Source organism: Macaca mulatta, chromosome 13 (assembly GCF_049350105.2).
Source record: "Macaca mulatta isolate MMU2019108-1 chromosome 13, T2T-MMU8v2.0, whole genome shotgun sequence".
In the NCBI taxonomy this organism is placed as follows: domain Eukaryota; kingdom Metazoa; phylum Chordata; class Mammalia; order Primates; family Cercopithecidae; genus Macaca; species Macaca mulatta.
The window spans coordinates 61,345,101-61,361,013 of NC_133418.1; the positions used below are offsets into that span (position 1 = coordinate 61,345,101).

The following is a 15,913-nucleotide window of genomic DNA, read 5'->3' on the forward strand; positions in this document are numbered from 1 at the left end:
ATTGTTTTGCTTTATAAGTTGTATTTTTGTTTTATAGGTCCTGTGTCATTTATGGTTTAAAGGTGTTCTCTTTTGATGTGTTTCCAGGATTTGTGTCAAGATTTAGAGCTCCTTTTAGCAGTTCTTGTAGTGGTTGCTTGGTAGTGGCAAATTCTCTTAAGCATTTGTTTGAAAGCAGTCTGAAAAAGATTGTATCTTTTGTTCGTATATGATGCTTAGTTTCAATGGGTACAAAATTCTTGACTGATAATTGTTTTGTTCAAGGAGGCTAAAGATAGGACCCCAGTCCCTTCTAGCTTATAGGGTTTCTGCTGAGAAATCTGCTGTTAATCTGATAGGTTTTCCTTTTTAGGTTACCTGGTGCTTCTGTCTCACAGCTCTTAAAATTCTTTCCTTTGTCTTAACTTTGGATAACCTGATGACAATGTGCCTAGGCAATGCTCTTTTAGCGATGAATTTCCAAGGTGTTTTCTGTGCTTCTTGTATTTGAATGTCTAGGTCTCTAGCAAGACTGGGGAAGTTTTCCTTGATTATTCCCCCAATTATGTTTTCCAAACTTTTCGAATTCTCTTCTTCTTCAGGAACACCAATTATTCTTAGGTTTGGTCGTTTAACACGATCCCAGACTTCTTGGAGGCTTTGTTCATATTTTCTTATTCTTTTTTCTTTCTCTTTGTTGGAAGACCTTGTCTTCGAGCTCTGAATTTCTTTCTTCTACTTGTTCAATGCTGTTGCTGAGACTTTCCAGAGCATTCTGCATTTCTGTCAGTGTTTCCGATGTTTCCTGAATTTTTCATTGTTTTTTTTCTTTAAGCTATCTATTTCCTGGAATATTTCTGCTTTCACTTCTATCGTTCTTTGAATTTCCTTGCATTGGGATTCACCTTTCTCTGGTCCCTCCCTGATTAGCTGAATAACTAACTTCCTGAATTCTTTTTCAGGTAAACCGGGGATTTCTTCTTGGTTTGGATCCATTGCTGGTGAACTAGTGTGATCTTTTGGGGGTCCTAACGAGCCTTGTTTTGTCCTGTTATCTGAGTTGGTTTTCTGGTTTCTTCTCATTTAGGTAGGCTCTGTCAGAGGGAAGGTCTAGGGTTGAAGGCTGTTGTTCAGATTCTTTTGTCCCTCTGGGTGTTCTCTTGATGTAGAACTCTTCCCCTTTTCCTATGGATGTGGCTTCCTGTGAGCCAAACTGCAGTGATTGTTGTCTCTCTTCTGGGTCTAGCCACCCAGGAAGTCTACCTGGCTCCAGTCTGGTAGTGGGGGTTGTCTGCACAGAGTCCTATGATGTGAACTATCTGTGGGTCTCTCAGCTGTGAATACCAGTGCCTGTTCTGGTGGAGGTGATGGGGGATGCAGTGGACTTTGTGAGAGTTCTTAGCTTTCGTGGTTTAATGCTTTATTTTTGTGGTCACTGGCCTCCTGCGGGGAGGTGGCGCTTTCCAGAGAGCATCAGCTGTGGTAGTATGGAGAGGGATCGGCGGTGAGCAGGGCCCTAGAACTCCCAAGATTATATGCCCTTTGTCTTCCACTACCAGGGTGGGTAGGGAAGGACCATCAGGTGGGAGCAGGGCTAGGTGTGTCTGAGCTCAGACTCTCCTTGGGTGGGTGTTGCTGTGGCTGCTGTGGGGGATGGGGGTAAGATTCCCAGGTCACTGGATTTGTGTACCTAGGAGGATTATGACTGCTGCTGCTGAGTCATGCAGGTTGTCAGGGAAGTGGGGGAGAGCCGGCAATCACGGGCCTTACCCAGTTCCCACACAAACCAAAGGGCCCGTCTCACTCTCACTGTGCCCCACACAACAGTCCCAAGTCTGTGTCCAGGCAGTGAGCGAGCAGGGCTTGAAAACTTGCCCTAGGCTACCTGCCTCCTAGCTGCGAAAGAAAAGGGCTTGTGTCTTTCCCTTGCCTGTGGAGTTTGCATCCCAGATTTGCACCCTCTCCCAAGTTCTGTCCAGGAGGCTTCTTGTCCCATTCAAATTGTTACACAGTCCAGCTACAGATTTCCTTCTCCCTGTGGAGTTTTACCCCCCTTTCTTCTGGCCACCGCCTCGATGGATCCCTGTGGTGCCAGATAGGAATGGCCTGCTTGGGGACACAGTGAGCTCCCAGGGCCTTTCTGCTGTTTCCACTACCCCTGTATTTTGCTCCGCTCTCTAAATTGTCTCAGCTCCAGTTAAGGTCGGAAACCTCTCCTGCAAACAGACCTTCAGTTTCTCCATTTGGTGGGTGTGTTCAGGAGAGGAGGCTCTCCCTTTCCCACTTCCGCAGTTGGGGCACTCACAGTATTTGGGGTGTCTCCTGGGTCCTGCAGGAACAGTCTGCTTCCTTCAGAGATTCTGTGGCTCTTGGGATTACTGGTTTGTTCTTGCAGTCTCTCTGTGCTAAAATTCACAGTGCGAGCCTCCACACACTGCTCTGTCTGGAGCTGCATTCTAGACCTGCCTCCCATGCACCTCCACTTTTTACCTTTTTTCTTGGTGAAATTACAGAGCCTAGTAGAGAGCGTCTCACAAACTGGAAACAAGGAGGCCTAGGACCCTTTTTTCTGGATCATGAACATAACTTGTTCAAGTCCAAGACTGCCATCTGTTTGTGCCCCTTTTTTTAGGCTGCCCCTTTGTGAGTACAGGCCCTACTCAGCATCATCTGGCCTCTCAATCATCTGCCCTAAGGCTTTCTTTGCAAATCTTTAAGCTTTCTGGAAGTATGATATTTCAACCAGCATTACAATTTTCTTTTAATTCATAGTATAAGAAACTTCCTACCAGCACAGTTTTTGGCTAGCTGCTACGCAGGTACAAAAAAGTGTAAAATATATAAGACAGATTTTTTTTTTTAAAGATGCCATCAAGCTAGAAGGAATCCAAGAAACGAGGATACTTTTGGTGTAGCATATATGTAAGTATGGTTAGTTAAGTATGGTTGGTAGGACAGAGTGTGTAGGTGAAGATTGTGGAATTCAGGCAAAAGACATGAATGAACTTATATAGCAGGGAAAATTGGGACAGGTTTTAGTTTGAACTTGGAGTAGGAGTCCTGGAGGGGAGACTTTAGGAGATAATATTGGAATTTGCAAAACAGATCATGTCCCTCCTTTGTTCAAAACTTACAGCTTCTCATCTTATTTAGAGAAAAAGTCAAAGTCCCTAGTGGCCTACAAGCTACCACACAATATCCTCCCTGTGCCTCAATTCCCATTTCCCATGACTTTCTTCCTTGCTTCTCCTTCTCTAGCTATATTAGTCTCCTTGATCTGGCCAATATAGATTCCACCTCAGAGCTTGTTTCCTCTGCTTGAAGCTCTCCTTTCCCACAAGGCTGCATGGCTCACACCTCTTTCAGGTCACCTTTATCAGAGAGGTCTTTCTTGATCTCTCTGTATCACACCCTGAGCCCCACTCCTGCCACTCCCTATTCTCTGTACTTTGCTTTATTTTATTATATAGTGTTTAGGTTATCTCTATGCTTTCATTATTATTGCCTTTGTTTTTGCTATTAGGGTATGATGGTATGTGGAAAGTGCTACCCCCAAATACGGCATTTTTGGCATACTGAATATTTAAAGCTGAAGGAAATTGAGAAAACCACAGGAGCAGAAAGGTCCCTTTGTCTTTGTCATTCTCTTTCTCTGACCTCCTTCCACCTTTCTCCCCTGAAGCCATGAAAATAATTCTCTGACCTAAAAGTAGATCATAAGAGCCTCATGTGATAAGTGTCTGTCCTATACCTGGTGGAAAGGAATGAGTACACAGAGACCCAAAGAAAAATCTGAACAAATAGGACTTGCTAAGTTCCCCTCAGTACATTAGGTCATACCTGCTTTTTGTCCACTCATACTTCTACATGACTATCCATTCTTCATCAAACCTAAGCATAAAATAGACAGTTTTCCCTGGTCTTTGGGTCTTCATTTCTGAAGGCACTTGTGTTGCGTAAAACTTTGGTTACATAAAATTGTTAAGCTTTTCTTTTATTAATCTGTCTTTAGATATAGGGGTGTCAGCTATGAACCTTGTGACAGGAGGAAAATATATTACTTTTTCTCCCTTACAAGTGTATGCCCCTGATTGAGGGGATTTTATGTATTGCTGTATCCCTAGCCCCCAGAACCAGTGCCTGGCACATGGCTCGTATTCAAATATTTATTGGACAAAAAAGAAAATGACTGCAGCAAAAAGAGAGTGAGGGAGGGAAGGAGTTGGATATGGATCCTATGGTGGTTTAGTTCCAGGCAAAGGAATACAAATTTAACATACTAGTCAGTGGGTAACCATTGAAGGATTTGAAGATGGGAGTAAAGGCAAAAGCATTTCGTTTAGGAAGATTAATTTGGTGAAAAGGTGTAGGATGGATTTTTTTTAAGTCACATCAACTCCCCGCCCCTTCCCAATCCAGCACTCTGCCACACAGCTGTATGTGCTTTTTTAAGAAATGACTTTTAATCTTGAAATAGTTTGACTCACATGAAATTTCTAAACAGTACAGTAAATGCTCTTTCTGTTCTTTCCCCGCAGTTTCCCCAGTGACATTTACATTACTGCAATACACTGTCAAATACAGGAAAATGACCTTGTTACTATTCTGTTAATTCAGGTGCAGACCTTAGACAGATTTCATCAGATTTTAGTGCATGTTTTTTGGGGGATATACAGTTCTATAAAATTTTAACATGTGTAGATATATGTTATTTAATATTTCTGGGTCTGACCTTCTTTAATACCACTCTCCTGGTTCTTGCACTCCATCATTTACATATGAATAAAGTGAACGGCATATTGTTTTCTTTGATGTTCTTCTGCACTGTGTTCCATGTTGGTAGATAGGTTCCAGGACCAATCCCCAACACGCACACACACACACACACACACACACACACACACACACACACAAAATACCAAAATCTGCATTGTTTGAAAAACATCCACTTGTAAGTGGACCCTACAGTTCAAACTCATGTTGTTCAAGGACCGACTATATATACTAGGTCTTAATTTTTTAATGTTTATTTTAAAACTAGTACATTACATTATTTCTTTCTATTGGTCACTTGTCTACTTAGAATTCCTTTATATCCTTTCTGATAGTAAAATATTTCTACAAGATTGTTAACAGGGTTCTAAAGTTTTTTCCTTTGTCTACCCAGCCCTACTAATTAGAAATATATTTCTTATTAGTAATTTACCAATAATTTCAGAATTGACAAGGGTGGTAGGTTGAAGGAGATTAATCATTTTAAAGTCCAACTTTGTGTTGGTAAGTTCTTGTTCATTCTTTTCAAGATATTCTGCTAGCCATATTATTTTACTAAAAGCTGACTTTCTTAGTTTTTATATACTGTGGGACATATTTAAAGTGATTTACAGGCCTTCCAAAACAAATTGTTAAAGTTAAAATCTTATAGTTGAGTTCTTGCAACTGTGCTATATGTATATTTTTATTTTTTTAAGACAGCATCTCACTGTGTCACTATATATACATGCTGTATATGAGATAGAGGTGCTATATATACTTTATATATTTATATGTTGCTGATATTTAAGATAGTAATTTATGTTCTTTATAGGTTTCTGAATAAATATGCAGGCCTAGGTGTGAAGTTGAAGAAAAACCAAAGTCTATCTGAATGTACTTGATTTCTTAACAGGTTCTGAGTTCTGTCCGCACAGAATGGGACCCACTGGATGTTCACTTTGGCACCAAACAGCCTTATCAGCTGTTCACAGTGGAGCACTCCATCAGTGTAGACAAAGAGCCCATGGCTGACAGCTGCATCTATGAATGCATTCGGAATAAAATCCAGTGTGTGTCAGTCACCAGAATACCACTGAAATCAAAGGCCATCAGCTGCTGCAGGAATGTTACTGAAGACAAACTGATTCTGGGCTGTGAAGATTCTTCACTAATTCTGTATGAAACTCATCGCAGAGTGACTCTCTTAGCACAGACTGAACTTTTGCCTTCATTAATAAGCTGCCACCCAAGTGGTGCCATTCTACTAGCTGGCAGCAACCAAGGGGAGTTGCAAATTTTTGATATGGCTCTATCCCCTATTAACATCCAACTATTGGCTGAAGACCGCTTACCCAGGGAGACTCTGCAATTCAATAAATTATTTGATGCCTCCAGCAGTCTTGTTCAAATGCAATGGATAGCTCCTCAGGTTGCTTCTCAGAAGGGTGAAGGTAGTGATATCTATGATCTCCTCTTCCTCAGGTTTGAAAGAGGACCTTTGGGTGTGCTGTTGTTTAAACTAGGTAAGTCAAGGAAAGTGATGAGTAAGTAAAGTGTCTATGATAGTGACATAATTAAGGCAATAAAACTATTCTTAGAATGTAGATTTTTCTATTTATCATCCCATAAATATGGTTGCCTTTCAAATATCCCTATAGTTTCCTTTTGTGGATGACTTTCTAACTGCCAAAGGAACAATGGATATTGAATAATTTGGAAATTGCACTAATTGTCAATCATGATGCTTCAAAAGCCCTTTTACATTTGATACTCTCTAAAATAAACTACACTACTAAATAATTCCTTAAGAAACAGACATGTGAATATTTTTAAAAGGACTTACTTTGTCCATTGAAAAATTCTGTGTTTGTAGGAATGGAATAATTTTTCTATAAAAATTATTTTAGATTATTGGTGTCTGTTGCTTCCCAGACTGGAATTGTGTGAAGCAAGTGTTTTAAAAGAAAAGAAAGCAGATATTTAGTTAGAATTTGCTGAAGATACCTGTATAATTTTGTTTTAGTTTCTCTTTTGGATAAAAATATTCAAAAGGATAGATATTTTTATAGATGTTGATAAGTTAATATCTATAAAATTATATATTAATGTAGCCCGTTTCAACCAAGAGACTTTTTTTTAACTTTTATTTAGGTTTGTGGGTACACATGCAGGTTTGTTATATAGGTAAATGTGTCATGGGGGTTTGTTGTACATATTATTTCATCACACAGGTATTAAGCCCAGTACCCAATAGTTATCTTTTCTGCTCCTCTCCCTCCTCCCATCCTCCTCCCTCAAGTAGACCCCAGTGTCTGTTTTTTTTCTTCTTTGTGTTCATAAGTTCTTATCATTTAGCTCCCACTTACAAGTGAGAACATGCGGTATTTGGTTTTCTGTTTCTGCGTTAGTTTGCTAAGGATAATGGCCTTCAGTGCCGTCCATGTTCCTGCAAAAGACATTATCTCATTCTTTTTAATGGCTGCATAGTATTCCACAATGTACCACATTTTCTTTATCCAATCTGTGACTGATGGGCATTTAGGTTGATTCCATGTCTTTACTATTGTGAATGGTGCTGCAACAAACATTTGTGTGCATGTATCTTTATGGCAGAATGATTTATATTCCTCTGGGTATATATCCAATAATGGGATTCCTAGGTCAAGTAATAGTTCTGCTTTTAGCTCTTTGAGGAATTGCTGTATTGCTTTCCACAATGATTGAACTAATTTACACTCCCCCCTCACAGTGCATAAGCGTTCCCTTTTCTCCACAACCTTGCCAGCATCTGTTATTTTTTTTTACTCTTTAATAATAGCCATTCTGACTGGTGTGAGATGGTATCTCATTGTGGTTTTGTTTTGCATTTCTCTAATAATCACTGAGCTTTTTTTCATATGCTTCTTGGCTGCATATATGTCTTCTTTTGAGAAGTGTCTGTTCATGTCCTTTGCCCACTTTTATTTTTATTTTTATTTTACTTTAAGTTTCAGGATACATGTGCAGAACATGCAAGTTTGTTACGTAGGTATATATGTGCCATGGCGGTCTGCTACACCTATCAACCTGTCATCTAGGTTGTAAGCCCTGTGTGCATTAGGTATTTATGTCCTAATGCTCTCCCTCTCCTTGCCCCCCACCTCCAGCAGGCCCTTGTGTGTGTTGTTCCCCTCCCTGTGTCCATGTATTCTCATTGTTCAACTCACACTTATGAATGAGAAAATGTGGTGTTTGGTTTTATGTTCCTGTGTTAGTTTGCTGAGGATGATGGCTTCCAGCTTCATCCATGTCCTGGCAAAGGACATGATCTCATTCTTTTTTATGGCTGCATAGTATTCCGTGGTATATATGTACCACATTTTCTTTATTCAGTCTATTATTGATGGGCATTTTGTTGGTTCCATGTCTTTGCTATCATAAATAGTTCTCTAATAAACATACGTGTACATGTGTCTTTATAGTAGAATGATTTATATTCCTCTGGGTATATACTCAGTAATGGGATTGCTGGGTAAAATGGTATTTCTGGTTCTAGATCCTTGAGGAATGGCCACACTGTCTTCTACAATGGTTGAATTAATTTACATGCCCACCAACAGTGTAAAAGTGTTCCTATTTCTCCACAGCCTCGCCAGAATCTATTGTTTCTTGTTTTTTTGTTTGTTTGTTTGTTTGTTTTGTTTTGTTTTTTTGTTTTTTTTTTAGGCAGAGTCTCACTCTGTCACCCAGGCTGGAGTGCAGTGGCATCATCTCAGCTCATGGCAACCTCCATCTCCTGGGTTCAAGCGATTCTCCTGCCTCAGCCCCCTGAGTAGCTGGTTTTACAGGCATGTGCCACCATGCCCGGCTAATTTTTGTATTTTTACCAGAGACAGAGTTTCACCATGTTGCCCAGGCTGGTCTCAAACCAACCTCAAGTGGTCTTGAGCTAGTCTCAAATCCTGACCTCAAGTGATCTGCCTGCCTCAGTCTCCCAAAGTACTGGGATTATAGGTGTGAGCCACCGCACCTGGCCTCTTGACTTTCTAAATAATCGCCATTCTGACTGGTGTGAGATGTATCTCATTGTGATTTTGATTTGCATTTCTCTAATGATCAGTGATGATGAGCTTTTTTTCATTTGTTTGTTGGCTGCATAAATGTCTTCTTTTGAGAAGTGTCTGTTCTTTGCCCACTTTTTGATGGGGTTGTTTGTTTTGTTCTTGTAAATTTGTTTAAGTTCCTTATAGATTCTGGATATTAGCCCTTTGTCAGATGGGTAGATTTCAAAAATTTTCTCCCATTCTGTAGGTTGCCTGTTCACTCTGATGGTAGTTTTTTTTGCTGTGCAAAGGCTCTTTAGTTTAATTAGATCCCAATTGTCAAATTTGGCTTTTGTTGCAATTGCTTTGTTTTCATCATGAAGTCTTTGCTTATGCCTGTGTCCTGAATGGTATTACCTAGGTTTTCTTCTTGGATTTTTATGATTTTGGGTTTTACATTTAAGTCTTTTATCCATCTTGAGTTAATTTTTGTGTAAGGTGTAAGAAAGGGGTCAGTTTCAGTTTTCTGCATACAGCTAGCCAGTTTTCCCAGCACCATGTATTAAATAGGGGATCCTTTCCCCATTGCTTGTTTTTGTGTCAGGTTTGTTGAAGGTCAGATGGTTGTAGACGTGTGGTGTTATTTCTGAGGTGTCTGTTCTTTCTGTTCCATTGGTCTATATATCTGTTTTGGTACTAGTACCATGCTATTATGGTTACTGTAGCCTTGTAGTATAGTTTGAAGTCAGGTAGTGTGATGCCTACAGTGTGTTCTTTTTGCTTAAGATTGTCTTGGCTATATAGGTTGCTTTTGGGTTCCATATGAAATTTAAAGTAATTTTTTCTAATTCTGTGAAGAATGTCAATGGTAGTTTTATGGGAATAGCATTAACTCTATAAATTACTTTGGCTTTGCCCACTTTTTAATGGGTTTGTTTGTTTTTCTCTTGTAAATTTGTTTAAGTTCCTTATTGATGCTGGATATTAGACCTTTGTCAGATACACAGTTTGCAAATATTTTCTCACGTTCTGTAGGTTGTCTGTTTACCCTCTTCAGTTTCTTTTGTTGCAATTACTTCTGGCATCCTTGTCATGAAATCTTTGCCTGTTGTCCAGGATGGTATTGCCTAGCTGTCTTCCAGGGTTTCTATACTTTTGGGTTTTACATTTAAGTCTTTAATCCATTTCAAGTTGATTTTTATGTATCAACCAAGAGACTTTAAAATAAAATTTTATTATGATGAATCACTTGCCTATTGTAGCTTTGCATTACTAGCTACGCCCTGAAATATATGATATACTTTAGGTAGATTTCTACAATTTAACATTCTTGAGAGAACCGCATTTAGGTGTAAAAAAAAAATTTTAATTAATGTACATTATGGCTACTTGAAAACATAGAAAGGTAAATACATTTTAAAATCTTTTATGGAATTTGGCTCTGTGGTACAAAGTTAGGTTTTTAAAGACATTGTAGTGTTTGTTAAATAGCTTTCAATTTACTTTGTTCTTTCATGAATCTGCTTGTCTCTGAAGTTCAATACATGAAATAAATCTAGTGAACATGATTTGATTAACCTGAAAGATATAATGCATACAAAGTGAGACCTATGTTCTTTTCACATAATAAAAATGCAGCTAAATCTATTCATAATGTTAATATTGTTTAAGAAAAAAATGTTTGGAGTCTCCTTTATTATGAGATAATCCAGTTATACTTTGCCCAACTACATGTTTAACAGTTGTATGTCTCCATACACAACACTAATTAAAGTGGATGTTTGATGTTTTGCGTGTCTGTTAAAACACACACACACACACGCATGCACTCATGCTCTCTCTTTCTCACGCACTCTCTGTCTCTTCCTGCCCCCCACCCTTCTTCCTCTCTCTCTCTCAATCTCTCCTTTCACCCTCTAAATTACCCAGTTACCTGTCAAACAGAAGGCTTTCTGCCCATGTACACCTAGCTTTTCTTCAGCCCTCCCTTGTGGGCCTACTCACAACAGCTTTGCAAAAAGCACAGCTTTCTCTTCCTATCTCTAGCACATTTGCCTTCTTACTAAAGTAAACAGGCTCTCAGTGTAGGGATTTAGAGGGCTTCCTGCTAATTGCCAGCTTGTAAACTTAATTGGACTGTCTCCCTGGGCACTGTTCCTAAATCAATTAGGCAATGAGTTGGCTGTCACCTCTTTTTCCCAAGAAGGTCTCTTGGAAGAGAATTATCCAATAGAAGTCAAGCATTCAAATGAAAAGGTGATAACTTTTGCAACTGACATTTATCATTTAAATTTTACTTTCAATATGATTCTTAAGTTTTACAGAATAGGGAAAAATTGTACAGTCTTATAGGCTCTTTAAAAGATCAAAATGTGGAATTTCCAAGGATTTTTTAAAGTTTTGTTTCTCATTTTTAATTTATAAGATTAATATTTATTACAAATTATTTTTCCTGGGAAGAGTAGATTCCTTGAAATAGAAGATTCCAACTAGCAGATTTTTTAAAGAAAACCCAGTATAAAGAACAGATTTTTCTTATGATCTGCTACTAAATACATCCAAAAAAATTAATATACTTCTTGAATTTGTCAGTGCTGATTCTGGGCATCCATGTGGAGTTTTCATGTATAATTCAAGTTACTGCATATATAAACAGGTAGTTGCATGTGCAGTTTCCCCACTAGGGAGCATTTATGAGATTTTTTTTTCAGATGCTTGTTATGCAAGCCTTTGGAAAATTTGACATGAAAGGTGTAGCTTACAATTTAAAATTGTAAAGATAGATCATGGATCGTAGTTTAAAATAGAATGCTTTCATATGTAAACGTGACAGTGCCTAATGCCAATATGCTAAGATATTTGGAGTTAGACTCTTAGATTAGGTCAGTTAGTGTAATGTTGAAGGAACACTGCTCGAAGGCTAGAGCTTCCATTTCTTAATCCTTACAATGATCACACAAATGTGTTGGGCATTAAAAGTCCATCATTCTTGTTATTAGAAGAATTCAAAGATTATGTCTTCCTTAGGAGGTAATTAGAAATGTCATTACATGGAAGCCAAGAAATGTTGTTTTATAGAAAGAATATGTATTCAGAATCTCTTTATGTGACCATAATGATAACATATTTCTTCATATATAGACTGAGATTAATTTTAAAAAGTGGAGGCCCTAATTATACTATTAAGATATTAAAGCTTTTCCATTCTCATCAGTACCTTTTCCAAGCTTCACTGCTCTCCTTAAACTCACATTATCAGCTCCCTATTCCTCTCAACAGAGCATCTCACCAAAATTTTGTCAGTTCATTAAGTTTATCTGCTTCTTACAATGTACCCACCCAACCATTTATCAATATGCACATGAATCTTTCCCTCTCAGTTCAGTGAAAAAGGATCCCTTCCTCTTGTCCAAGACTAGTGCCACCACTATTTTCTCTGTAGATCCCATAACATTCCCTTTGACACCTTTACTTTGTCACCCTCCCCGGCCCCATCTATCTTGGAACAGCAGCAGATAAACAGGCCCAAGCTACACCATAAAAACAGACTGACAAAACTCTTCCTTAAAATGGTTTCCCCTCTGTTACTGATCTAATATTCACCTTTGTTTCATAGCCAAACTCACTGAAATAATACTGAACATTGCCTTTTCTCTGCTTCTTCACTTCTCACTCCTCAGAACACTGCGCTCTGGCTGTATCTTCAGCGGTCTCTTGGAACTGCTCTTGGAAAAGTCCCCAGTGACTTCAAACTTGATAAATACATTTGTCTTACGTTGTTTGATGACTTTGCAGCATTTGATGGTTGCTGACCACTTCCACTATCACAGAACCCTCATCAAACAGCCTTCTATGTCCCCAAATGCAACTTTCTGTCACTTTTTTATACTCTTCTTCTGCTTACTTACGAAAATGTTGGGGCCATCCAGGGTTCCATTTTTAGCCTTCACTTTGTGCAGGTTGAGACTTTATTTTCAGTTTTGTTATCTGATCTCTGACTCCAGCCCAGACCATTCCTGACTCCACATCCACATATTCATCTGGCTTACTGAATACCTTCTCTTGGATGTGCATGTGTGCCTCAGACTCATTATGTGCAGACATGAAGTCATCTTTTTTCTCTCCAGACCTGCTTTTCCTCTTGTATTCTTCTTTTTGGTGAATGGTACAATTATTCAGATGGAACGTACAAGTCAAAAGTCGTTCTAGAATCCTCCCTCACTCCTAATGCCACATCCAATTAGTGACCAAATCCTATCAATTTGGCCTTCTAAATATAGCTGAAATATCTCATTCAATTCAGCCTCACTGTCATTGCTTTAATCTAGACCTTCTCTATTTTACCATGATCAAGCAGAGGCCCTGTATCTATATTCTTCTGCCTTCCAGTCTTCTCATCCTACTCCCCAATTAATCCCCTGAGTGCTATCCTAGTGATCCTTCTAACAGTACAGATTTGGTCATGGATTCTCCAGTTTGAAATACTTAATGTCTTTTGTGGGAACATGGATGGAGCTGGAGGCTGTTATACTTAGCAAACAAATGCAGGAACAGGAAACCAAATACTGCACGTTCTTACTTATAAGTAGGAGCTAAATGCTAATAACTGATGAGCACAAACAAATGAACAGCAAACACTGGAGTCTACTTGAGGGTGGAGTTTGGGAGGAGGGAGAGAAGCAGAAAAGGTAACTAGTGGGTACTGAACCTAATACCTGGGTGATGAAATAGTCTGTCCAACAAGCCCCCATGATATGAGTTTACCTATGTAACAAACCTTCACATGTAGCCCAAAGCTAAAATAAAAGTTAAAAAAAAAAAAAAAAAGAAATACTTCAGTGGTTGATAAGCCCTTTCCTGCCACTTGGTCTTTATCTCCCCAGCTGAGTTGCACTGCTGTAGCGTCCCAGCCATGGTGTGTGCTCTCACACTCACTCCTTCCATGTTGTGATGATAGTATTCCATTTGCCTGGAGTATCCCCACGATGCCCTCATAGAGTATGCAAAGTTGGGAAAAGGTTAAATGTTCAAGTGATGATGTTAAACAAGAGGTAAAACTAACATCTTCACTCTCATAGAACTTTGAAAATTACAGGCAACCTGTGTATGTGTGTGTATGTCTGTCTGTCTCTCTTTCTAAAAAATAAACAGTGTGATTTTTCTCTTAGAAATTTTGTACAAAGCAATTTTCCTCAAGAGTTATTTTCAAATAGTTATTTTAACATTATACTTTACCCAAGTGGTATTAGGTAATTTATTGCTGAAAGTGCTAGACACTTTGTTAGATGCCTAGTCATCTTAAAATTGGATCTCATATCATTTAAAATGAACTTTTATTCTAGACAACATTCTACTTTCTTCAAACTAGAGTGATGATGAATTTTTAAATCAAGTTTATTGAGGTATAATTTACATAAATAAAATGCAAACCTTTAAAATGTACAGTTAAGGCCAGGAGCAGTGGCTCACACCTGTAATCCCAGCACTTTAGGAGGCCGAGGTGGGTGGATCACCTGAGGTAAGGAGTTCGAGACCAGACTTACCAACATGGTGAAACCCCGTCGCTACTAAAAATACAAAAAAATTACCTGGGTATGGTGGCACATGCCTGTAATCCCAGCTACTCAGAAGGCTGAGACAGGAGAACCATTTGAACCCAGGAGGCAGAGGATGCAGTGAGCTGAAATTGCACCATTGCACTCCAGCCTGGGCAGCAAGAGCGTAACTCCTTCTCAAAACAACAACAACAACAACAAACTACGGTTCAATGAGTTTTAGCAAATGTATATACCCTCATGATTACCACCACAATCATAATATAGAACATTTCCATTATCCCAAAAAATTCTCTCAAGGCCCTTTTCAGTTAATTCCCACCTCTCTGGAAGCTGAGAAGTATTGATATGCTTTCCATTATTATAGATTATATTTGCTCATGTCCTTTGCAGCAACATGGATGGATCTAGAGGCCATTATCCTAAGTGAAATGGCCTGTAAAACAAAGTCAAAAACTGCACATTTTCATTTATAGGTGGGAGCTAAACAGTGGGTACACATGGACATACAGAGTGGCATAATAGACACTGGAGACTCCAAAAGGTGGGAGGGTGGGAGAGGGGTGGGGGATGAAATACTGCCTATTGAGTACAATGTTCACTATTTGGGTGATCGGTACAGTAAAAGCCTCAACTTCATCAATGCAATATATCCATGTAACACAACTGCACTTGTATCCCTAAATCTATAAAAAACATTTTTTTAGATAAAAAAAATAGATTAGATTTGCCTTTTCTAGAGTTTCATAGAAATGGGATCATGTAGTAGGTACTCTTGTGTCTTGGTACTTTCACTCGGCATTATTCTGTGAGAATCTTCGATGTTAGTGTGTATTTTTGTATTTTGTTTGTTTGTTTGTTTGTTATCTTACTGAGAGGTAGTTCATTATGTCAATACACCACAATTTTTTTAACTTTTATTTTTAGGTTCAGAGGTGCATGTACAGGTTTGTTTTATAGGTACATTTCATGTCTTGGGGGTTTGGTGTTTTGATTATTTCATCACCCAGGTAATAAGTACAGTATTCGATAGGCAGTTTTTCGATACTTACCATCCTCCCACCCTCCACCCTCAACTAGGCCCTGTTGTCTATTGTTCCCTTCTTAGTGTCTGTAAGTACTCAATGTTTAGCTCCCACTTATAAGTGAGAAATGTGGCATTTGGTTTTCTATTCCTGTGTTATTTCATTTAGGATAATGGCCTCCAGCTGCATCCATCTTGCTGCAAAGCATACGATCTCATTCTGTTTTATGGCTATGTAGTATTACATGGTGTATATGTACCACATTTTCTTTATCCAGTCTACTGTTGATGGGTATTTGGTTTGATTCCAAGTTTTTGCTATTGTGAATAATGCTGTGACAAACATACGTGTGCATGTGTCTTTATAGTAGAACAATTTATATTTCTTTGAGTATATACCCCTGTAATGAGATTGTTGGGTTGAATGGCAACTCTGTTTCAAGTTCTTTGAGAAATGACCAAACTGCTTTCCACGATGTCTGAACTAATTTACATTCCCACTAGCAGTGTATAAGCGTTCTCTTTTCTCTGCACCCTCACCAGCATCTGTTTTTTTTTTTTTTTAACTTAATAATAGC

At 38.7% G+C, this 15,913-nt stretch overlaps 1 protein-coding gene across 2 annotated transcripts in view; it reads left to right on the forward strand.

Moving 5' to 3' along the window:
- WDPCP (WD repeat containing planar cell polarity effector) overlaps nucleotides 1–15,913 on the forward strand; it is a 491,911-nt gene that overhangs the window by 191,361 nt on the left and 284,637 nt on the right. For both annotated transcript variants that reach the window (XM_015112569.3, XM_015112570.3), the window contains exon 10: nucleotides 5,648–6,257. In XM_015112569.3, coding sequence (XP_014968055.2) covers nucleotides 5,648–6,257 — 610 coding nt within the window. The remainder of the gene's footprint in view (nucleotides 1–5,647; nucleotides 6,258–15,913) is intronic.